This window comes from Daphnia magna, linkage group LG2 (genome assembly GCF_020631705.1).
Source record: "Daphnia magna isolate NIES linkage group LG2, ASM2063170v1.1, whole genome shotgun sequence".
Taxonomy (NCBI): Eukaryota; Metazoa; Arthropoda; class Branchiopoda; order Diplostraca; family Daphniidae; genus Daphnia; species Daphnia magna.
In genome coordinates this window covers 8,760,939-8,781,911 of record NC_059183.1, presented here as the reverse complement: position 1 = coordinate 8,781,911, position 20,973 = coordinate 8,760,939, and the positions used below count along the sequence as shown (strand labels likewise).

General features: G+C 36.6%; 5 protein-coding genes across 8 annotated transcripts; all 5 read right to left on the bottom strand.

Annotated features, from left to right (window-relative positions):
* Positions 1-19: 19 nt before the first annotated feature.
* On the bottom strand, positions 20-2,837 carry LOC116918005 (bestrophin-2). 2 transcript variants are annotated; one of them, XR_004391361.2, is made up of 11 exons: positions 2,695-2,837; positions 2,461-2,571; positions 1,967-2,147; positions 1,744-1,864; positions 1,473-1,678; positions 1,349-1,384; positions 1,158-1,283; positions 994-1,101; positions 858-917; positions 585-712; positions 20-412 (listed from the first exon to the last, which is right to left on the bottom strand). XR_004391361.2 is itself a non-coding variant. In XM_032923642.2 (10 exons), the coding sequence occupies exons 1-10, from the start codon at positions 2,811-2,813 to the stop codon at positions 650-652; spliced, it is 1,131 nt and encodes a 376-aa protein (XP_032779533.2). In that variant the 5' UTR covers positions 2,814-2,837; the 3' UTR covers positions 20-649. The 2 variants fall into 2 exon arrangements, 1 of the variants encoding a protein (XP_032779533.2); XM_032923642.2 differs by having other exon boundaries at positions 20-712.
* Positions 2,838-3,186: 349 nt separating this feature from the next.
* LOC116918009 (bestrophin-2) lies at positions 3,187-6,493 on the bottom strand. Its single transcript, XM_032923649.2, has 12 exons — positions 6,128-6,493; positions 5,888-6,061; positions 5,701-5,811; positions 5,211-5,391; positions 5,008-5,128; positions 4,723-4,928; positions 4,606-4,641; positions 4,423-4,548; positions 4,240-4,347; positions 4,110-4,169; positions 3,427-4,043; positions 3,187-3,298 (listed from the first exon to the last, which is right to left on the bottom strand). Exons 2-11 carry the CDS (start codon positions 6,007-6,009, stop codon positions 4,008-4,010), a joined length of 1,107 nt encoding a protein of 368 aa, XP_032779540.2. The 5' UTR covers positions 6,010-6,061; positions 6,128-6,493; the 3' UTR covers positions 3,187-3,298; positions 3,427-4,007.
* A 132-nt stretch (positions 6,494-6,625) lies between these two features.
* On the bottom strand, positions 6,626-9,401 carry LOC116918008 (bestrophin-4). Of its 2 annotated transcripts, none has more exons than XM_032923645.2 (10): positions 8,629-9,401; positions 8,423-8,530; positions 7,983-8,163; positions 7,782-7,902; positions 7,511-7,716; positions 7,402-7,437; positions 7,204-7,329; positions 7,018-7,125; positions 6,894-6,953; positions 6,626-6,822 (listed from the first exon to the last, which is right to left on the bottom strand). In XM_032923645.2, exons 1-10 carry the CDS (start codon positions 8,763-8,765, stop codon positions 6,763-6,765), a joined length of 1,143 nt encoding a protein of 380 aa, XP_032779536.2. In that variant the 5' UTR covers positions 8,766-9,401; the 3' UTR covers positions 6,626-6,762. The 2 variants fall into 2 exon arrangements, with proteins under 2 accessions (XP_032779536.2, XP_032779537.2); XM_032923646.2 differs by having other exon boundaries at positions 7,983-8,069; positions 8,629-8,771.
* A 5,362-nt stretch (positions 9,402-14,763) lies between these two features.
* On the bottom strand, positions 14,764-17,601 carry LOC116917993 (bestrophin-4). Of its 2 annotated transcripts, none has more exons than XM_032923622.2 (11): positions 17,117-17,601; positions 16,810-16,923; positions 16,392-16,572; positions 16,179-16,299; positions 16,006-16,095; positions 15,822-15,940; positions 15,713-15,748; positions 15,380-15,511; positions 15,187-15,294; positions 15,064-15,123; positions 14,764-14,987 (listed from the first exon to the last, which is right to left on the bottom strand). In XM_032923622.2, exons 1-11 carry the CDS (start codon positions 17,230-17,232, stop codon positions 14,946-14,948), a joined length of 1,119 nt encoding a protein of 372 aa, XP_032779513.2. In that variant the 5' UTR covers positions 17,233-17,601; the 3' UTR covers positions 14,764-14,945. The 2 variants fall into 2 exon arrangements, with proteins under 2 accessions (XP_032779513.2, XP_032779514.2); XM_032923623.2 differs by having other exon boundaries at positions 16,810-16,920; positions 17,117-17,598.
* Positions 17,602-18,384: 783 nt separating this feature from the next.
* On the bottom strand, positions 18,385-20,887 carry LOC116917987 (bestrophin-4). The gene is made up of 10 exons (XM_032923615.2): positions 20,447-20,887; positions 20,272-20,382; positions 20,028-20,208; positions 19,836-19,956; positions 19,680-19,766; positions 19,464-19,618; positions 19,154-19,390; positions 18,989-19,096; positions 18,873-18,932; positions 18,385-18,809 (listed from the first exon to the last, which is right to left on the bottom strand). Exons 1-10 carry the CDS (start codon positions 20,635-20,637, stop codon positions 18,534-18,536), a joined length of 1,527 nt encoding a protein of 508 aa, XP_032779506.2. The 5' UTR covers positions 20,638-20,887; the 3' UTR covers positions 18,385-18,533.
* Positions 20,888-20,973: the final 86 nt, after the last annotated feature.

Sequence of the window (20,973 nt, the reverse complement as noted above, 5' to 3'; positions counted from 1 at the left end):
ACCATATAAACCAGTATCATGACACTATAAATTGGAATTGTATTAAATATACATATTTTTAAACAGATGTCAGAACACGGTACAAGAGAGACGTAAAAGGGTGACTTTAGAAGGAAGTGCAGTGAAAGGATAGTAGGATCTGCCTGAAAGCTTGTGCCCACCCCTCTCTCCAGATATGTTAAAAACTTTTAGAAGAACAAAAACATAAAGAATCAGATGGATAATATTAATAGTGCCCCTTTCTTCGGACACTTCGATTTTTTAGCAGCTCAGTGTTGAACATTTTTTTGCTACCTCGAGGACACCGTCTTCTAACGAGGCGTGCGGGATGAAGGTTAACATCTTTGTCAGCAGTTGTCACGAATGTTTGGCGGCCATAAATTAACACGCAAACAAATTCTGAGGGCCACCACTAGATATACAATCAGTGAATTAGAAAATAGATCTAATCTCTTTGATAGTGCATTTTAGGCCCGGAAATGTTAAAAATATGCCTGTATAAAATTCAAAGCTGCTCCACCGTTTATCGAATTGTTCAACCCTACCTAGATTGACAACAAGATCGTACACAAAAACATGTATACCTTTTTTTCCACGTTACTTTATGTACATATTAAAAGCCCGTCCTGCATTTACTCCACAAAATTGTCTACTGGTTTTGCATAGGGGCAGCACTTTGGAGTGACGGTTCTTGATTATGTTGGTGTTGAGGCTGTAAAATGAAAAACGCGGAGGAAAAATATTAGCAAATGAAAAAAGGGTGGAAAGAAAAGATTAAAGAACAAAAAAATGCAAAAGGAAAAATTTATGAATTGAAAATTTAGCTGAATTATAAAAGCAACTGCAGCTTGACTCACCATTTGGCCAAAGATTTGTTCCAAATCCTGAGAATAGAGACTCGCCAAACGAAAAGAATCCTAAAAGAAATCATAGGTACTTGGAATATTATACTCAATCAAGGATGGCAAGTTAATCAGAAAAAAATATAGATACCTGGACATGAGTTTTAAATAAAAGTGTGACGTCAATGTCGTCATCATCAGTTCCAAACGGATTCACGGCGACTCGACCAAAATTAAGCCAAACGAGGAAGACAAAAAACTAAAAAAAAACCTCTTATAAATTTCTGCAAATAATTTTAAAATAGCGATACAGACCTGCATACTAGGGATTATTGGGATGTAATTAACGATTACTTCCACAAAGACACAGCTACTTGCCTCTTCAACATTACGAGCAATTAACGTTACTAAGCCGTAAGTGTACACCACAATTATTACAGCCTTTATTGCACACGTAAGAATTCAATAGTGGATGTGTGTCATCTTAACCTGAATTGTTCTTTTACCTGAATGAGGGCGTAAGGCATGTTCTTTGTTGCAAACTTTTCTCCCGGTAGATTTGGAATAATATCAAATTCAATTTTTAGTTAGTAAAAAAAGAATTAGAATAGATTAAAGATAAAATCTAACTTTAATTGTGTTGCCGCAGCCTTTCTTAAAGGTCATAAGCACTTCAACAGCTTTAAGGTAATTAGATTTCTCTGCAAATCGGTTGTGTACTGAAGATTCTTTCATTAATAAAAGCATCCAGTCAATGACCATTAAAGCGCGTGGAGTCTTATTACGTTCAGTTTCCACTCTCTCTAAAAGCAATCTTTCTTTCTCTTTGATAATTCCTTCACGTCAGAAAAATTGTTGTGTTAAATTAAATTAAATAGCGAGCAATTTCTTATTCTTTCACCGGCTACTTGGAGTGAAATGATGTCAGGAAACATCGTACGTAATGGTTTGCTCACGACACGAAAAGTTAGTATCCATGCCAGCACCGTCCAACGAGCAAATTGTTCCACGACGATTGGACCCTAGATAGTAGAAGAAAAAAACAAACAATTCATGCAGGTACCAGGTGCTGAGTGTTTAGTAGTAAGATTGCTTTAGGATAAGAATAGGGAATAACCAATTACTTCAGGCAAATTTGGCTTGAGTGACAGGACAAAAAATGTAATAACTTTGGCCGTCCCAGGAATCATTGTCTGCATGGCAAAGAGACGATGCAAGGCCGTTGTCGTAAAGAACGTTAACATGATCATCACGTTAATAGAATTAGAATTTCTCAAGCAATATTTCGCCAATGCCACAAATGCTCTGCAAGTAAAATGAAACCCATTAAGACCTATGTCTTTAGCTATATAATAAGGTTACGCGCTGAATTATTGAATTAGATCAGGGTCGCCGAGTACAAAATTACTAGATATTTTTATTTATACACTTGACCTTGGTCCTCCCTCTAACATGTTTTTTTCTTTTTTTCTTTCCATTTATAAAAAAAAAAAAATGATTATCAACTGACGCCTTCTAGAGAGCAAAGCCTTGGCCCTGAACATTACAGGACAAAAACATGTCCTATTTTACGAAACAAATTTACATTCCACCTTGTTTACATTTCACATTAACGTACCTTTTCCCGTCCTCATCGAGAACATAGTTGTGTATGATTGTAATCAAATAATAGAGTCCGTAGTAGACCAACAAATCTTTCCATATTGTCTTGTAAATGCTGCCCTTCCATCTGCAATTAAACCGAGTGTTACATGACGGTCTATCCCTTTTACATCACAAATCAACACAGCTCCAATACTTAAATTTTCACGCACTGCACTTTATAGCCTTAATCGTTAACAAATTTGTTTACCTTAAAAGTATGCTCATGCATCCGCCGAAACCACCTGCGTCAGGGGCAGTTTGAGAAAATGCCAGCACTGATGGGACTTCACTTACGTTACGTAAAACTTGTGATTTCGTGACATTCATGATGTTCCACAACCATTAGTGGATCACTATCAAAACAGCAGAAAGCAAATCCGGGAAGATAATTCTTTGAACACAGAGACACGGACACAGGGCACACAGGTAACTAACTTCACCTCCAATAGTGTCAGCTCTAACCAAGTGTCACAAATTCTATGTTAAGAATAAAGGAAATCGTGTTTATCCTGGAGCCCAGATCAAAGAGTCAATAGAATAGCCCAGATGGACAAAAATAAATTCATCCACTGGTTTCCATTTGATCTGACTCAAGAAACTAAAAGACTCGTGCTCCTGTCCACCAAAGAATGGCGCATTTTAAACTGGTCACACTTGTTTCGTTCTACAGTTACAATAGGATATTTCCTTTTTTTTTTAAATACAACCTGCTTTTACGTTGTAGCCGTTTGCAGTGAGCATTCAGATAGTTTGTAGCACTATGTGGTGTGAGCTACGTAATTTTTCTTCTCTGCCCTTTTCTTCCTGTCGACCTTGATGAGTAAAAGTGAAGGGACATGATAAGCAAATACACATTGGACAACGCAAGGTAAAAGACTATAGCACCAAAAAGAGGCTACCAAGAAATTTCGCATCGTGATTGACTAATGGAGCAAGTTACCTTTGTTTTCGAATAAGCTTGATCGATCCTGCAAAATTTATGTAGTCCACACGGATGAAATTGGCGCAAATTTAGCTATAATTGCTAAATTGTTACCGATAGAGAACCGCTGTTGGCAATTTGATCACCAAATCACGATCGAAAAACAGAAGGTATTAACAGTCCTCCTTTCGACATTTGCAAGAAATTTTTGCTGTGAATAACCTAAGGATACAATTTCATACCAGCACTTTCCGTTTTACGCCACGAGAATGGTTGGACGCAGTAAATCACCAGTCGGAAGGACACGAACGCCTTTTAGTGATCAGTTCTTCGCCGTTGTATATGTACCCAATCAGTTTCTGGTATGCTGAGGAAAGTTCACTAACATTCTGGAACTTATACACTATTTAATATCGTTTATACAATTGAAATTGACCTATAATTTAAATCACTTCTTTGGGAGAGGAAGAAGAGGCAAGTTGCTTAAAAAAGACATATAAATAAAAGGAGAAATCCATTAAAGTTACTTTGCACGCACAATGCGCTATAGGATGAGATTGTTTCTGCAAATGTTTCAGCGTTTCAGCAGACAAAAGGAGCTAGGAAGAGGGTGCTTCGTTATACTGTTTCTGAGGCTAATTCAAAAAAAAATAATGTGAATTGTAAAGCAAATCTTGTGCAGAAAACAGAACACAATTTACCATAGCACCAAAAACACTTTCCAAATCCTGAGTATACAGATTTGCTAACCGATAAGAATCCTACAGCAAATTGTTTTCCCATACAGTTAAATGGAAAAAAACCCAATTAACGCAATATGTTTGAAAATACCTGAATATGAGTCTCAAGAAGTAGGTTAACATCGATATCATCCTCATCCGTTCCAAAAGGATTCACAGCAATTCGACCAAAATTCAACCAAACAAGAAAAACAAAGAACTAAAGAGAATAGAAAAGAAATTTTACTAAATGGGGAAAACCTTTGATTTACTGAAGTTTTTGTGCAATACGAACCTGCAAGCTGGGAATAATCGGGAAATAATTTACAATGCCCGTCATGAATCCAGCACTGTCCGCATCATCGAAATTACGAGCCATAAGTGTCATCAATCCGTAAGTATAGACGACTATGATGGCAGCCTGATAAAATTAGCAGGGTATTATTAAGTTCTTATTAGGATTACAAACAACACCTACCTGAATAAGGGCGTATGGAATATTCTTTGTTGCAAACTGTTTTGTTTTTTCCCAAAGTGTCAACACAACGTAAATTAAATCAAAATGAACATGTTAAACAAAATGAAACAGTAATACCTTTATCGTGTTTCCGCAGCTCTTCTTAAAGGACATTACAACATCAAGGGATTTTAAATGATTAGATTTCTCTGTAAAACGATTGTGTATCGAGGTTTCTTTCAGTAACAAGATCATCCAGTCAATCACGACTAAAGCGCGAGGTGTCGTATTGTGCTCAGTCTCTACTCTCTCTAGAATCAATCGTTCTTTCTCTCTAATGATTCCTTGGGGTTAAAGATTTTGCGGGTGAATACTTAATAATAGCCTGAGAAACAATAGAGAACTTGTAATCATGCTTGTTACCGGCTACTTGAAGAGAAATCATGTTCGGAAACATGGTCCGTAATGGTTTACACACTACACGGAAAGTGAGAATCCATGCAATTACCGTCCAGCGTGCAAATTGTTCAACAATAATAGGGCCCTTTACACATTAAAAAAAATATGAATGGAGCGCATTAAATTTTAGATTGGAATGACCCATCGTGATAATAAGCTAACTGTACCTCAGGTAGATTTGGTTTGAGCGACATAACGAAAAACGTGATAACTTTAGCTGTCCCCGGAATCATGGTTTGCACGGTAAAAAGGCGTTGCAAAGCGGTCGAAGTGAAAAACGACAACATAATCATTAGATTGATGGAATTTGAGTTTCGTAAGCAGTATTTTGCCAAAACCATGAACGCTCTGCAATCAGACAAAAATAATCGAATGTAGTGTGTATATCTAGGCCGATTTCGTAAAAGCTTATTGAAATAAGATCAGGGCCGCTACACTTGCACAATTACTGGGTAACAAAGTTTGTTCTAGCCGCGCCCTAAAGCTAGCTTTATTAATCTGTTTCCTTTTTTAAAACTTATTCTGGAAACCAAACTTTTGCGGTTTTTTCTTTGCATGAACGAGCAGACGGCTTCGTGCTAGCTTCGACCCTGAACGTTCTTCGTCTTTGGTGAAAATAATCTTTAAACAAATGCAATGTAGGATGAAAATACTTACTTTTTGCCGTCATCGCCGAGAACGAAATTGTGTAAAATAGTGAGCAAGTAATAGAGTGCGTAGTACACCAGCAGGTCTTTCCATATTGCCTTGTAAACGCTCCCCTTCCATCTGAATCAAACAGGACAGACCACACACTATGTAATAAAATAAAATACACTTTCAGCAAAGACTAGGGAATTTATACCGTAAAAGGATACGAATGGATTCTCCAAAACGATTGGCATCTGGAGCAGTCTGAGAAAACGCTAGCACTGACGGCACTTGGCTGACTCGACGCAATACTTGCGGTTTCCCCGAAAACTGCATTGTGGATTTTCGACTTGGAAAAATTGCACACTTTTCTTGTTTGCCTGGTTTTCTATCATAGACGTTAAAATTTAAAGCCAAATGATAACTGCAACGTCAGGAGTATAGTAGCACCAACCACCGATGCCTGGTCCTCTGTTCCTTACAGTTACAACTAGACAACTGTTGCTGTCAGAGGTAGCGTACTTCATCAGTATACAGTGTTAGAAAATCAACCAGATTCGGTACACCGTATATATTATTCAAAAAACAACAATAAATTTGCCTGCTGGCTTCTGGTAGCCTTGCTGGGCATCCGGTATAAGACAGACGCCATAGCCGAAGGAGAGGACAGCAATGTTATAGGCGTTAGTGAACTCACGCCGTTTTCTTTCAAACCAAAACTTTCCGTTTTGCGGTATGATTCTGTGTGATCCAACAATACATAGCGTTGTTTATGCAACGCAGTTACCAAGGAAGCAGATGTCTAATTTCAAGGACAATGAACCCCATGTGGAATCCGTACGTGGCAACACAGTGCTGACCACTTTCAGCGCAGTAACGACGATTTCTTTTAGCATAATCCTCTTAGCTGAAAAATGCGAGGCCAGTATTGTAGGCAATACCTGATAAAATATCAATGTTGATCATGATGTATTGTATGGGTCAAAATGCACCCAAACATGGCTTAACATTGGCTGTGATAAGCTGCTATGTCAATCCAGCCAGGCAAATTTACACAAAAAACTTGGTTTTATTTGCACACATCGTACACTATTTCAAAACAGGAATAGTATTTTGAAGTAAAGAAGCTTCATTGTATGGTTGCTGTGGCTAAATTTATGAACGTAACAAATTTAATTAAATAAAAAACAGTAATTCAATAAGAAGATAGCTTTACTAACCATGATGCCAAAGATTTGATCCAAATCCTGTGTGTAGAGATTCGCCAAGCGAAAAGAGTCCTTATCACACAAGAAAAAATATAATAGTACATAAAAAGAAAAGTATCATCGAAAGTCTCAGTACCTGAATATGAGTTTCAAGCAAGAGTTTGACATTGATGTCTTCCTCGTCGGTTCCAAATGGATTCACTGCAGTGCGGCCAAAATTTAACCAGATGAGAAAAATGAAAAACTGAGCAAACGAAGAAAACAGAATTGATTCGGTTCATAATGTTGAGTAAACACATTTCAATGAATTTGAATAACGAACCTGCATGCTGGGAATAACAGGAAAATAGTTAACGATGCCTTCCAGGAAACCACTGCTGCCAGCTTCTTCAAAATTACGAGCCATCAACGTTACTAAACCATACGCATAGACGACTATAATGGCAGCCTTGATAAAAGGTAAAACATTTCAAACTGACTGTTCTCTACAAGCTGAAAACTCATCATAATTTCTAAATACCTGAATTAACGCGTAAGGAATGTTCTTCGTTGCAAACTTTTCATTTCAAATATTTCGTTAGATGGGAATTCTACTGAGTGTGCAAATATCTTTTTAAAAAAAATCATACCTTTATGGTGTTTCCGCAACTTTTTTTGAAGGTCATTAGAATTTCGATAACCTTAAGGTGATTAGATTTTTCGGCAAAGCGATTGTGTATCGCGGTTTCTTTGAGTAGCAACAGCATCCAGTCGATAACTACCAATGCACGGGGTGTTTTGTTTCCTTCGGTCTCAACTCGCTCTAAGATTACCCTTTCTTTTTCGCGTATGATTCCTAAATATAAGGAATTTGATTTAAAACATACTACGACGGATGTATAAGTTTTAGGCAAAGATCACCTGCCACTTGAAGTGAAATCATGTCGGGAAACATTGTGCGCAATGGTTTGCAAACAACACGGAAAGTCAAAATCCACGCCAAAACTGTCCAACGTGCAAACTGTTCAACGATGATTGGACCCTGAAAATAAATAAAGATAGCAAAAATTCCTATTTAAGCTCTGTGTTGGAAACTTGTGATTAAAGTGAATCGCCAAGTACTTCCAGTAAATTTGGCTTGATTGACATGATGAAACAGGTGATGACTTTCGCCGTTCCTGGGATCGTCGTTTGCATTGAAAACAGACGCTGCATAGCAGTTGTAGTGAAAAATGTCAACATGATCATTAGATTAATAGAATTGGAATTTTTTAAGCAGTATTTCGCCAAAGCCTGAAACGTTCTGTTTTAAAAAAGTACAAGTTAATGTTATGTGTACGTGAAGCACCTGCCGGGCATAGAGTTTAAGCTAAAGCTGATGTGTGAACAAGGCCAAGGTCGTAGCGAGCTTTCACTAACCAATTGGAACATTTGACATTTGTTCCTAGTTCTAAATAGGCGTAAGCATGTGGCTGTAAGATGACTTCGGCTCCGCTCTCTACGGCCTCGAACACTTTACGTTTCTTTTCCAAAACATCAAAAATAATGTAAGATTATCTTACTTTTTTCCATCGTCGTCTAGAACGCTGTGCAGAATGGACAGCAGGTAAAAAAGAAAATAGTATACTAACAAGTCTCTCCAAATGAACTTGTAAATGCTTCCCTTCCATCTAAAATATTAAAAAAAAGTGACATTTTTAAAATGAAAGATGTCTACATGAAAAAGTTACTATACTGTTTAAATATCAGATAAATACTGTACGTTTACCTTAAGAGAATGCGAAAGGATTCACCGAAACGGTTGGCGTCCGGTGCAGTTTGAGCCAATGCTAGGACGGATGGCACTTGACTTACTTTACGAAGTACTTGCGATTTGCTTTTATCGTAATGCATCACTGTTGTCATTTTTTTTCTTTTCAAGTAGCTAGACACAATAAAACATTGTTGTGGTGGACGACGGCCTAATCAACAGCGGCACATGTTTGTCACTGAGGGTGGCAGGAGCAAGCCTTCTCGTGATCAGCCGTTTTCCGTGGATTTCCCTTTGAGACTGTTCAGAAGTGGGGACCTTTACTTTCAACGAAACGCCTGCGGCATGGCCAGTTATCTCTACCGGATTCCAGAAGGCTGTATAAATGAGGATCCAATTTGCCCACAAGCTTCCATGGAATATTGCCCGTACATGGAAGAAACAACAACAAAAACAACAAACAAACAACAAAAAAGGAGCGAGGACCACCCGTAGCTTTGCTAACTAAGTCGAGCTAAAAAGTGGCATAGATTTTAGTCACATAAACATATAACACATGTAGTTGAGTCCTAATGCGTTGGTAAACTAAAATATCTTTTAAATGTGATAGTTTTCCACTCTGTTTATAGTTTGTCTAAATGGTACATCAATCATAATAATGTGAAGTGTGACACCTTTCCTACGGCAATCTGACATCCAACATCAGTATCCTCATCGTATTTATTTTTTTTCCTTGCTTGAATTTTCCTTTTTAGAATTTTCTTCCGTGGTTAGAGATGATGTGACGAAACAATTGCCTGTGTCCTTGCAAACGTTCTACTTTCATCACCAGGCTTAGGGCGCGTTTTCGTGTCAACTTTCTGTTGAACTAGTTTGGTCGACTACCGTTTTCTCGTCAACTGCCACTAGATGGTAGAACTTGATGTCCGTTCAACCTCCATTTCTGCGTCATGCTGAATTGAAGGTTGAACTTGAAAAGTTGAACTTGCTCAACGGTGGTCCAGACCACCGTTGACCTTCTGTTCAACTCGGTTGAGGTTTTACTTCAACTAATACTTCAACGTCTTAGTTTAACTATTTATAGAAATCCATTTTCTCGTGAAATTACAAGTTGAAGTTGAACAAAAAAGCTCAACAAACAGTTGACGCGAAAACGCGCCCTTAGTGCTGTCTGTAGACACATTGTTAACTGACCGAGATCGCTCTGTGGGCGCATTTTGGCGTCAACTTTTAGTTCGACTTTTCAGTGAACTTGTGTTTTTGCGTCAACCGTCCGGTAGTTGGCTGAACTAGGTGACCGTTTTGGCGACAACTTCAATGTGAAGTTCAACTGAAAAAGTTTACGGTGGTCCAGACCACCGTTGGCCTTCAGTTCAACTTCACCCCCTCGTTTCATTTAACATTTTAGTTACCATACCCTCGTTTTCTTTCCATTCTTCTCTTCCTCTACGTTTCAGTCAATTTTCCTACTTTTAATGTTGCACCTTTTTCGCGGGTTGTAAAGAAAGAGAAATAGGAATACCATAAAGGGGTACGGTAGGCACCAAACTATCCCCTCCATCAAAAAGAAATAGAAGGATAATAGGATATAGACCCATTTGCCTGCTAAAGAAACTTCCACGTATGACTGTATTGCTGACCTAACGTCGTACGTTCGAATTATTGAAATAAGTGACTTACGTTGACGTATCTTTTTTTACTTATTACGTAACAGACTTAAATTACGTATGACTTGTACGTATTACAGTACGTCACCAAAATTCCGTTGTTCGCATCACTGGATACTATATGTATATAATATCAAGAGGAATTTATTTGTGTTTTTTTTTTCTTCTTTATAACTGAAAATGAGTGTTGTTTATCTTAATTAAATGTAAGGTAAGAGTTCTAAATTTATTTTTTTTTTATTTTTTTATTTTTTGCATGTCATTTCGTACAATCATCGTTATTATTCAATAAAAATCAAACCAAACTTTTTTATTTTCACTTTTTCAGTCGAACTGCATTAGTTTCCACCTTTTCCTTATCATCATATTGCGAAAGAATCTTAATCATTTCTGATTTAATTTTAGATTTCGCGATAGATGCCTTAACTTCGCTGGTTACGTGCGAAAACAAATCTGTCATTTCCGATTTTCGGGCTAGGTCTTCTGCTGGTGCCTTTTCTTCATCAAGAACTTTCGTGAACATGTCGACCATTTCTGTCTGTTGCCGAAAATCCGCAGCTAGTTGCTCTCCTTTACCAGCTCCTTGGGTGGGTAAATAAACTTTTTCGGGTTTAGATACTGCAGCCTTTTCTTCATCACCAAATCGCGAAACAATGTTTATCATTTCTGATTTCATTCCAGATTCCGCGATAGGTGCCTTAACTTCGCTGGTTACGTGCGAAAACAAATCTGTCATTTCCGATTTTCGGGCTAGGTCTTCTGCTGGTGCCTTTTCTTCATCAAGAACTTTCGTGAACATGTTGACCATTTCTGTCTGTTGCCGAAAATCCGCAGCTAGTTGCTCTCCTTTACCAGCTACTTGGGTGGGTAAATAAACTCTTTCGGGTTTAGATACTGCAGCCTTTTCTTCATCACCAAATCGCGAAACAATGTTTATCATTTCTGATTTCATTCCAGATTCCGCGATAGGTGCCTTAACTTCGCTGGTTACGTGCGACAACAAATCTGTCATTTCTGATTTTCGGGCTTGGTCTTCTGCTGGTGCCTTTTTTTCATCCAGTATATTCGAGAGATTAGAAACCATTTCTGATTGCATGTCTGTCGTTATAAGATTATTCGTAATTATCTTGGTGAGAACTCGGTCCATCGCTGCTTTAATTCTGGGTGATTGTGACTCAGTCAACGATATTAATTCGATGAGGATTGCTGCCACCTTTCTTTTTGTTTCCTCTTGTGCTAAGTTCGAGAGTATGTTTATAAATGTTAACTTGGCGTCGACACTTGTTGACTTTTTTGGGAATACGGTTTCTAATTCGGATTGTTTGTCAACTTCCGACTCTGCAGTATCCGCAGTAGTAGATTCGAAATTTTCACTGGAATGAACTATTATCGAAAGAAGCCGCTCCATGTTTTCCCTGGTCTCCTCTTTTCCAAATCTGTGAATAATGGAAGATAGCGTAGTTGCAGTTTTGAGCTGTGTTTCTGGGCTATTCTCCTCCCTTGCAATTGCTGAAAGAATGGTTAACATTTGGGACTTAAATTTCGTCTCCATATTTTGAGAAGATATCTTCCACAGAGTATACAACATTTTCCATTTCAAAGCCTCGTCAGATTCTTGAGAAATTACGTCTGACACTAATTCCACCATTTTCCATTTAACTACTGGGTCGGCTTCGTGTTGGTTTACTATATTGACTACCACACGTCTCATCATGTCCTTGACTTCAAGATCTATCCCCTGCTCCAAAACAATTGATGACAGTATTTCTGCCAGGCTCCATTTTTTTGTCGGATTGGTCTCCTGGACAATAGATGTCAGAAGCTTAGTCATCTCTGCTTTGAACTCGAGGTTTTTCTTGGTTTTGACGTTCGCCTTATGCGTACGCTTTATGTTGGGGTCGCTAACGCCAGAAACGATCGATGATAATGTATGGATCATTTCTTTTTCTAGGCTTGGTTTTTGCTCATGAGACAAAAGGAGAGACTCCAAATCCTCGTCACTAATATTACCGAACATGTCGTTGAGAGGAAACATTTTTCCCTGTGGTTTTACAACTCTGGGATTGTAAATGTTGGATTCTTTCATCTCACTTTCGAATCTGGGATCTGGATCGTTGCCAGGATGGTTTGGGTTGTTACGAGTAGGAGCTTCCGGTAGTTTCTTTTCCATTGTAGAGCAATCTTTTCTTTCAGAACTTGTAAGATCCGTTTCTGGTGGTTTCGATGTTCCTATTACGATTAAGCTCACTATACATCCAATGGCTATGAGTAATGCGGCCACTATGACGAACCTCACGAAGGTGGTTCTTCTTACAGCTACCATTCTCGTTGAAGTTATTTAGTGCGAAATGACATAATAAGCAAAAAAAATGGTCCCTATTTGTGTTTTCTACGTGCAACCCATGGACTGAAGTAAGTAAAAAGTTTCTCAGACTTGGTAAAATTTCCAAAACTACCAAGTTAGTTCCAAGTTTTTCATTGACATTCGATTAAATGTATATAATCGCATATTATTCAATATAATTTTATTCAAGAAACTGCCATATTTTAATTGGAAAGGACGTTAAACAAAGGAAAAAATTGGGGAGTGCCACACGCCCACACCCACTGTTGCAGATAATAATCGTTAAGTGCAAGCGGCAGCTGGGAAAAAAATTCATACGAACTAACTAGCCTTCTGTCACTAGGTAGCCAAAAAATATAAATATGCATTATAATATTATTAAATAATTATTTTAAAATTTGACTATTGATTGTGGCCTTATGGTGTTTCTCGCTAGGGATTCTGTTTAGATTTTTTCCCCTTTTTTCTTTTTTTTTTCTCCTTTTTTTTTTTTTTCTTTTTTTTTTTTTTTTTTTTTTTTTTTTTTTTTTTTTTTTTTTTTTTTTTTTTTTTTTTTTTTTTTTTTTTTTTTTTTTTTTTTTTTTTTTTTTTTTTTTTTTTTTTTTTTTTTTTTTTTTTTTTTTTTTTTTTTTTTTTTTTTTTTTTTTTTTTTTTTTTTTTTTTTTTTTTTTTTTTTTTTTTTTTTTTTTTTTTTTTTTTTTTTTTTTTTTTTTTTTTTTTTTTTTTTTTTTTTTTTTTTTTTTTTTTTTTTTTTTTTTTTTTTTTTTTTTTTTTTTTTTTTTTTTTTTTTTTTTTTTTTTTTTTTTTTTTTTTTTTTTTTTTTTTTTTTTTTTTTTTTTTTTTTTTTTTTTTTTTTTTTTTTTTTTTTTTTTTTTTTTTTTTTTTTTTTTTTTTTTTTTTTTTTTTTTTTTTTTTTTTTTTTTTTTTTTTTTTTTTTTTTTTTTTTTTTTTTTTTTTTTTTTTTTTTTTTTTTTTTTTTTTTTTTTTTTTTTTTTTTTTTTTTTTTTTTTTTTTTTTTTTTTTTTTTTTTTTTTTTTTTTTTTTTTTTTTTTTTTTTTTTTTTTTTTTTTTTTTTTTTTTTTTTTTTTTTTTTTTTTTTTTTTTTTTTTTTTTTTTTTTTTTTTTTTTTTTTTTTTTTTTTTTTTTTTTTTTTTTTTTTTTTTTTTTTTTTTTTTTTTTTTTTTTTTTTTTTTTTTTTTTTTTTTTTTTTTTTTTTTTTTTTTTTTTTTTTTTTTTTTTTTTTTTTTTTTTTTTTTTTTTTTTTTTTTTTTTTTTTTTTTTTTTTTTTTTTTTTTTTTTTTTTTTTTTTTTTTTTTTTTTTTTTTTTTTTTTTTTTTTTTTTTTTTTTTTTTTTTTTTTTTTTTTTTTTTTTTTTTTTTTTTTTTTTTTTTTTTTTTTTTTTTTTTTTTTTTTTTTTTTTTTTTTTTTTTTTTTTTTTTTTTTTTTTTTTTTTTTTTTTTTTTTTTTTTTTTTTTTTTTTTTTTTTTTTTTTTTTTTTTTTTTTTTTTTTTTTTTTTTTTTTTTTTTTTTTTTTTTTTTTTTTTTTTTTTTTTTTTTTTTTATTTTTTTTTTTTTTTTTTTTTTTTTTTTTTTTTTTTTTTTTTTTTTTTTTTTTTTTTTTTTTTTTTTTTTTTTTTTTTTTTTTTTTTTTTTTTTTTTTTTTTTTTTTTTTTTTTTTTTTTTTTTTTTTTATTTTAAAATTTTTTATTATAAAAAAAAAAAAAAAAAAAATTTAAAAAAAAAAAAAAAAAAAAAAAAAAGGGGGGGGGGGGGAAAAGTTCCCTGGTGTGTCCCCTTCGGTCTCGCAGTTGGAGAGGTAACAGAAAGTTAGTAATGCGATTTTCTTCGGTAGATGGCGGGCACGCCGTTCGCATATTGGGACTGATTCTCAGAACCTGGTGTGGGCCGTTGCGACGGCAGCGTAAGCTATCTTGTACCTTCAATCGTGCTGGGCATGACGTAAATCAAGTTTGGTTTTTTTACTCATGCAAAAGCATAAGATAAACAAAGCGTTAAGCGTTAACTTCGTTACAACTTTTAGGTCAGTAGTATTTAGTAGACCTATAACACGATTATGTTACAACCTGTTTGATGATTAAATATTTGCAGAAATTCGTTATTGATAGCTCCTCCTTGCCAAGCTCTCATACACGTTTATGTATTTCTATTTCCATTTTTCTCGTGTAAATTTATACATGTCAATCAAAGGAATAAAATCTGCTTCACTGGTACGAATGGTTATTATTATGTGTGATACGTCATCCAAGTGTATCACACGAAGCTCATGTAACCTTGAAAACGTTAGATGAAGATGCGTATCGACGTCAGAGATGAACAACATCTGTTTCATTATACTGGTGCTGAGGCTGAAAACGTCCATCGATAAATTGTGTTAAACTTAGGCTACAGTATTTCTCGCAACGGATTTAACGTTACACTTACCATAGTACCGAAAAAGTCTTCAAGATTCTGAGTATAGAGCCTTGTAAGCCGAAGGGAATCCTGCCACAATACAAGAACATGAAATTCGATATGGAAATCATTAAGGTATAAGTGTCTGTAAACCTGAATATGAGTTTTAAGTAGGCGCTTGATGTCAATGTCGGTTTCATCGGTTCCGAACGGATTCACGGCGGCTCGTCCAAATTTCAACCAGGCAAGAAAAATGAAAAACTAAAATTTAAATGCAAAATATTAGAAGTGATTTTTCTGAACTTGTTTTAGTGTCCAATTGTAGGCTATTAAATCTGGAAATCACCTGCATGCTAGGCAAAATAGGAAAGTAAGAAATAATGTTATTCGCCAAATGATTGTCCTCATCACCGTCGTCTTCTAAGTTACGCGCCATCAAAGTAAGCAATCCGAAAGCGTAAACCATTATGATAGCAGCCTGTTCTAGACAAAAGAGACAATGAAATAGATCCAATTAAGATCCGTTCACAACAAAATGACTATTCTATGTGAATAATGGTTTTAATGCACTGCATGCTGGTTCGAAATTCTCAACTTTAAAATCATGCAACAAGTAATTAAACCTGGTGTCTAGAAATTTCAAGCATCGGTCCAAATTATCCTACTAACCATATCATACCTGAATAAGTGCATGTGGGATGTTGTGGGTTCCAAACTGTTGTGCGAACATGTTAAATGAAACAGGAATTACAGAAGGCCAACATAATGATGTAAGGAATATATCAAACTTTGATCGTGTTCCCGCAGCTTTTCTTGAAGGCCAGCACAGCTTCAACAAGTTTCAAATGACTGGATTTTTCGGCAAAACGATTGTGCGTCGATGTCTCCTTGAGCAGCAGCAACATCCCTAATTGTTTTCCAAATACAAAATGTTTTGCTCCAAATTCTGTCTTTGAATTATTGATAAATTACAATCGATGGCTACTAAAGGTCGAGGCGTGGAATTTTCAGCGTCGGCTTCAACTCTTTCCAAAATTAATCGCTCTTTATCTCGAAGGATGCCTTTCGGATTTAATTACAGAGATAAACGAGGGAACCTTTTAAGAGAAGTCAGCACAGCTTGATAAAAATCTATTAATACATACCAGCCGTTTGAAGTGAAAACATGTCGGGATACAGGTCCCGTAATGGTTTGCTTACTAAACGGAATGTTAGAATCCAGGCTATGACAGTCCAACGAGCAAATTGTTCAACTATAAACGGGCCCTTTACGTGATAATGAACAAAAAATGGGCGTACTTTGCTATCAAGATAAGCTATAGGTTTAAAAAAAATTTAAATAAGAATTGATTAATTACTTCAGGCATATTTGGCTTAATTGCTAAAGTGAAACAGCCGATGACTTTAGCCGTGCCAGGCATCATCGTTTGCATCGAGAAGAGACGCTGCATTGCCGTCGACGTAAAGAAGCCCAGCATGATCATGAAATTAAAAGAATTTTCATTTCTCGAGCAATATTTAGCCAGCGCCACAAATGTTCTGTGCACAACAAAAACAACAGTGATTATGCAAGAGCTTCGCTAACAGGTTATTCCTTTTGGCGTACAGCCATGCTCGCGCTGCGTACTTATGAGAGATAAGTACCGATTACTCATACTGTACGTGAACACAAACTACCTCCATATAGACGGTTCTATGATCACTGGACCGGTGCGTAACGATGTGAACATGGCTATATACACAAGTTAAGCATCAAATGGAAAGGTGTATACTTACTTTTGTCCGTCTTCATCAAGGATGAATTTGTGTAGAATAGTGAGCATGTAATAGAGCGCGTAGTACAGCAACAAGTTTCGCCATACCAGTTTGTAAATACTTCCCTTCCACCTGCTTACAGATGAGACACAATGACACTGTATATTCCAAATGTAAATTGGCTTCTAGCAAAAGTAGCTTGTACATTCACATCAGTCGGCCCAGCAGTCACCTTTCTGGCAGTCACAGAGTTACCTGATGTGTTGTGCTGGCGTGATGTGAACTACAGGTAAGCCCTCACAAGGTGTAGACTTTTGTGATTACGTACCGCGTTAGGATGCAAATACATTCTCCGAAACGATTGGCATCGGGAGCAGTTTGTGCCACGGCTAAGGCGGATGGCACTTGAAACACTTGAGATTTGCTTCGTTCGTAGTGCATCATGGTGGTTAGATCAGTCAATCTTTACAGCGGATGTCAGGTTAACTAACTAAGCAGGTGAAAGGGCATCAGTATCAATCGGCAGCCGATCGCCATGAATTCTTTCTTGAAACTGTGGGCAGGGCGAGTTTCGCTAAAAAGTCAAAACAGTTTCACTTGAGGAATCCCGGAAGAGCACGAAAAAACAATCGGCAGAACGACGAGCCCCGCCCTTTGGCTCCCGTTGATCTTGTTCGAATCAGCTGAACGCAAAACTGGGTCTGATGCTGTTTCACAGAAAGGACGACCTAATTACCAATGGGCTTACAGAATGAATTATTTAGTCTACAAACGATTCAGAGCAGTCTACTGGCCTGCGACCTACATCACTTCAGCCTCATTGACAAAATAAGTTGCACTGGCCGCAAGCAAATCGATTTTCTTGACCCTTCCCCAACTTTTTTTTATCGTTTTCCTATGGGTTTAAAGTAGAATCCCAAAAGGCAAAAGGAGTGGGCTGCCAAAAAAAAAAACGTCTTTGGCTATTATGGAACGTGATGTATCAAAAGGCCTACAAAAAAATAGTAGACCTTAATCCTTAAAAAATTGTTCTCTGTAGGCTGCGGGCGTGTGTCTAAACAGTTTTCAAAAGATAATGAAAAAGAAAATCATTGCGGAAGTGATTGGTTTTGATCACCATCAAACGGGAGATAAAAAAAAGGCAGACCCAACTGCGTGATCTCGTGGCCTCGAAAAAAAAGGGAAAATTGCTCTAGATTTCTTGAGGGCTAGCGAGATCTTTCTCTTTTACGTGTACAGAAAAAGGCCGACGCCCTTTTGTGACACCGTTACGGCTTTCTATATTTTCACTCGCAATTTTGCTTTTGTCTCGGACAAAATCCTTGGCTACAAAAGGAATCCGTTTCTATATCCATTCAACTTTCAAAACCATTTTGTTTTCAGGAATTCAGTGATCCTCCAGTACAATGGCAAGAAAAACTAGTTTCGATTTGTCTTTGAATCTGATTTTATATTTATGGTGTCAGTTACGGCCATGGCTAAACGTGAACAGGGGACACTGCCGTTATTTAACAGACACTACGAACGCTCTCACCCAGTCGATGGTTGTCAGTCTTATTCGTATAATGTAACTAAAAATGTCTTGAAATATTGTCATTAATTTTGGAAACAATACGTGTAATCGTTTACACCTTGCTACACCATTAACTGCTGAAATGAAACACTGCATTTGTTAAATAATTACAAACTAATTGAGAATCAACACTATCGACGTCACGGCTAGTTCGTCCCCGTATGATAGCAATTCACCACATCGAGTTATTTCGTTCCTCTGGTCGAATATGATCCGTGTCGTCGATGGTGATGCAAGTAGCATCTCTATTAGGCATGAGGAGGACAGTTTGTTTGCGTTTCCTTTCGTCTTTTGCTGTGGAGCCTAGGACGGAAAACGAACCGATTTCAGGCGACGAAGCCATTTTGTATAAAACTGGAGATTTGGTTTCTGCAATCTCTTCAGTTTTAGGTGCTTGGCCTTCATTATCTTCCGGTGTTTGAGCCACGTCGAAGAATCGCTTTTGTGGCTGAAAAAGATGTAATTCAGTCGTAAATCACTGAACAGGTAACTGGAAGAATAAGGGCCTTACCAAATCAGGAAACAAGTTTTCCAATTTGAGTGAATACAAAGTGCCTAGTCGCCTATAGTCCTGTAAAGCAACATGAGTTTAAAATGCCAATAAGAAAAGCAAAAGTCAAGAATTACATCAATGTGAGATTGGAGAAGATGTTCGATGTCGATGTCGGTTTCGTCCTCGCCGAAAGGATTGACAGCCATTCGGCCGAACGTCAGCCACGCAAAGAAGATGAAAAACTGCACAGCACATGGTTAGAGTTAAAATTAAATGATTTCATTGATGAACGACATCACCTGCATCAGTGGCATTAGAGGGACGTACAAAATGATAGCCTTTACGATTACGTCCTGATCGGGACGACTAGTGTCCTTGTACGTGAGAATTTCGTCGACAGAGTCTTCGTTGAAACTTTCACCTTGTGCGTCAGGTTTTCCGGCTTGTAGGCTTTGATAGGGAATTGGTAACGGTGACGATAAATCACGTGCCATCATGGTGACTAAGCCAAAATAATAGACGGCTAGTATAACAGCCTATAACGAGCATCGGGCATTTTTGAATGTTTAATGTTAAGCTTGATGCACGTTTTCTCCAATTCTTCCTTACCTGGATGACAGCATGAGGCATATTTTTGGTGGCGAATTTGATCATGTTTCCGCAGCTCTTTTTGAAAGCCAACAACATTTCCACATTTTTATGATGGCTGGATTTGTTGTTGTAGCGACCGTAGGTCAAACATTCCTTCAGCAACAACAGCATCCCTGAAAAAAAGGGTTTCAAACTCATTTGAATCGAACTAAGAGTTTGATCTTGTCCTTATACAATCAATGACGATCAAAGGACGTGGAGTGAGTTCTCCATCTGTTTCCGCCCGCTCGAGAATCAGTCGTTCAAACGGTCGAAGAAGTCCTATATGCAGAACATAATTCATTCACATTCAAATGGAAATGCATAAACTGATGTAGCAAAGGAGCTCACCTTTTCTTTGGAGTGAAATCATGTCCGGATACTTTTTGCGGAGGGGTTTGCAAACGCTGCGAAGGGCCAATATCCAGCTGAGCACCGCCCAGCGGGCGTACTGGAACACGATGATGGAACCCTAGCGAGAAAAAAATAATGATAATAAATTCAGCAATGTACTAGTAAATACACGGTCATAAGACAACATACTTCCGGAAGGTCCGTTTTTAACGACATTAGGAAGGTAGAAATAGTTTTCGCAGTACCGGGCACGGCAGTCTGCATTGTGAAAAGACGTTGTAGCGTTGTGGATGTGAAGAATCCCAACATAATCATCAAATTGAGCGTAGAAGCGCTTTTGGAAAAGTATCGAGTTACCGCTTCAAAATGTCTACAGAAAAAGAAAGGGACATGAATTTCAAGGATATAGAAAAGCGATTAAGAATGCGTTCACCTTTTCCCGCTGTTGTTCAAAACAAACTCGTAAATGAGTGACAATGTCACGTAAAGGACGTAATACAACAGAAAGTGCCTCCACACTAATCTGTATATACTTCCTTTCCATCTGTGGATTTGTAAAGCGTCGAATTATTTCAACTATCATGGCAATCAACACGTTTTTCTTTTACCGGAAAAGGGTTTTGATACTGTCAAAATAGCGAGCGTTGGGGGCCGTTCGTTTGACGGCTTGGAGCGATGGAACTATCATCACGTCGGATTTTTTTCTAAACGAGAACTGTTGCGTCAGTGGCATAGATGCCGCGTCCACTGTAGTGAATTGAAACGTCCTCGCTCGGTCTAATGAACGGTGACAACTCATAACGATTGCCCAACGACAAGGCTCTAGATTCCAGGTCAGATGTTCGGTTTATTGCATGGTTGATGCAAATTTTTCGGGAACCATAGGTAAGTTTTAAAACATCACTATTTAAAATCACAGAAACAGTTCCCTTTCTGGCTCTGCGGTCCTGTTAAAGACAACCTACACAATGTTTTGATTGCCGAATCACGCAACACCGAACGGTTTCAACACACTTTTCCATGCATTAAAAACTGCTGGCGATCGCGTCAGACGAGGAAGAATACTGAACAGTTTGGTAGAACGTGTAACTGTGCTTAACTAACAGCCGCGAGGCAGGTAGAAGAAAGTTGAATG

Excerpts from the sequence above, each read along its gene's own strand:
- LOC116918005 (XM_032923642.2), bottom strand. The coding sequence starts at position 2,813 with ATGAATGTCACGAAATCACAAGTTTTACGTAACGTAAGTGAAGTCCCA. Across the intron at positions 2,148-2,460 it reads CTCGATGAGGACGGGAAAAG|AGCATTTGTGGCATTGGCGA; the intron begins GTACGTTAATGT and ends TTTTACTTGCAG. Across the intron at positions 713-857 it reads AACAAATCTTTGGCCAAATG|CCTCAACACCAACATAATCA; the intron begins GTGAGTCAAGCT and ends TTCATTTTACAG.
- LOC116918009 (XM_032923649.2), bottom strand. The coding sequence starts at position 6,009 with ATGCAGTTTTCGGGGAAACCGCAAGTATTGCGTCGAGTCAGCCAAGTG. Across the intron at positions 5,129-5,210 it reads TCAAACCAAATCTACCTGAG|GGCCCTATTATTGTTGAACA; the intron begins GTACAGTTAGCT and ends TAATGTGTAAAG. Across the intron at positions 4,170-4,239 it reads TTCTTGAGACTCATATTCAG|GATTCTTATCGGTTAGCAAA; the intron begins GTATTTTCAAAC and ends AATTTGCTGTAG.
- LOC116918008 (XM_032923645.2), bottom strand. The coding sequence starts at position 8,765 with ATGACAACAGTGATGCATTACGATAAAAGCAAATCGCAAGTACTTCGT. Across the intron at positions 7,438-7,510 it reads GTTGCGGAAACACCATAAAG|TTTGCAACGAAGAACATTCC; the intron begins GTATGATTTTTT and ends TGAAATGAAAAG. Across the intron at positions 7,126-7,203 it reads CTGTTATTCCCAGCATGCAG|TTTTTCATTTTTCTCATCTG; the intron begins GTTCGTTATTCA and ends TCGTTTGCTCAG.
- LOC116917993 (XM_032923622.2), bottom strand. The coding sequence starts at position 17,232 with ATGATGCACTACGAACGAAGCAAATCTCAAGTGTTTCAAGTGCCATCC. Across the intron at positions 16,924-17,116 it reads TGTATTTGCATCCTAACGCG|CAGGTGGAAGGGAAGTATTT; the intron begins GTACGTAATCAC and ends CTCATCTGTAAG. Across the intron at positions 16,573-16,809 it reads CTTGATGAAGACGGACAAAA|AACATTTGTGGCGCTGGCTA; the intron begins GTAAGTATACAC and ends TGTTGTGCACAG.
- LOC116917987 (XM_032923615.2), bottom strand. The coding sequence starts at position 20,637 with ATGAGTTGTCACCGTTCATTAGACCGAGCGAGGACGTTTCAATTCACT. Across the intron at positions 19,957-20,027 it reads TAAAAACGGACCTTCCGGAA|GGTTCCATCATCGTGTTCCA; the intron begins GTATGTTGTCTT and ends TTTTCTCGCTAG. Across the intron at positions 19,097-19,153 it reads CTCTAATGCCACTGATGCAG|TTTTTCATCTTCTTTGCGTG; the intron begins GTGATGTCGTTC and ends TGTGCTGTGCAG.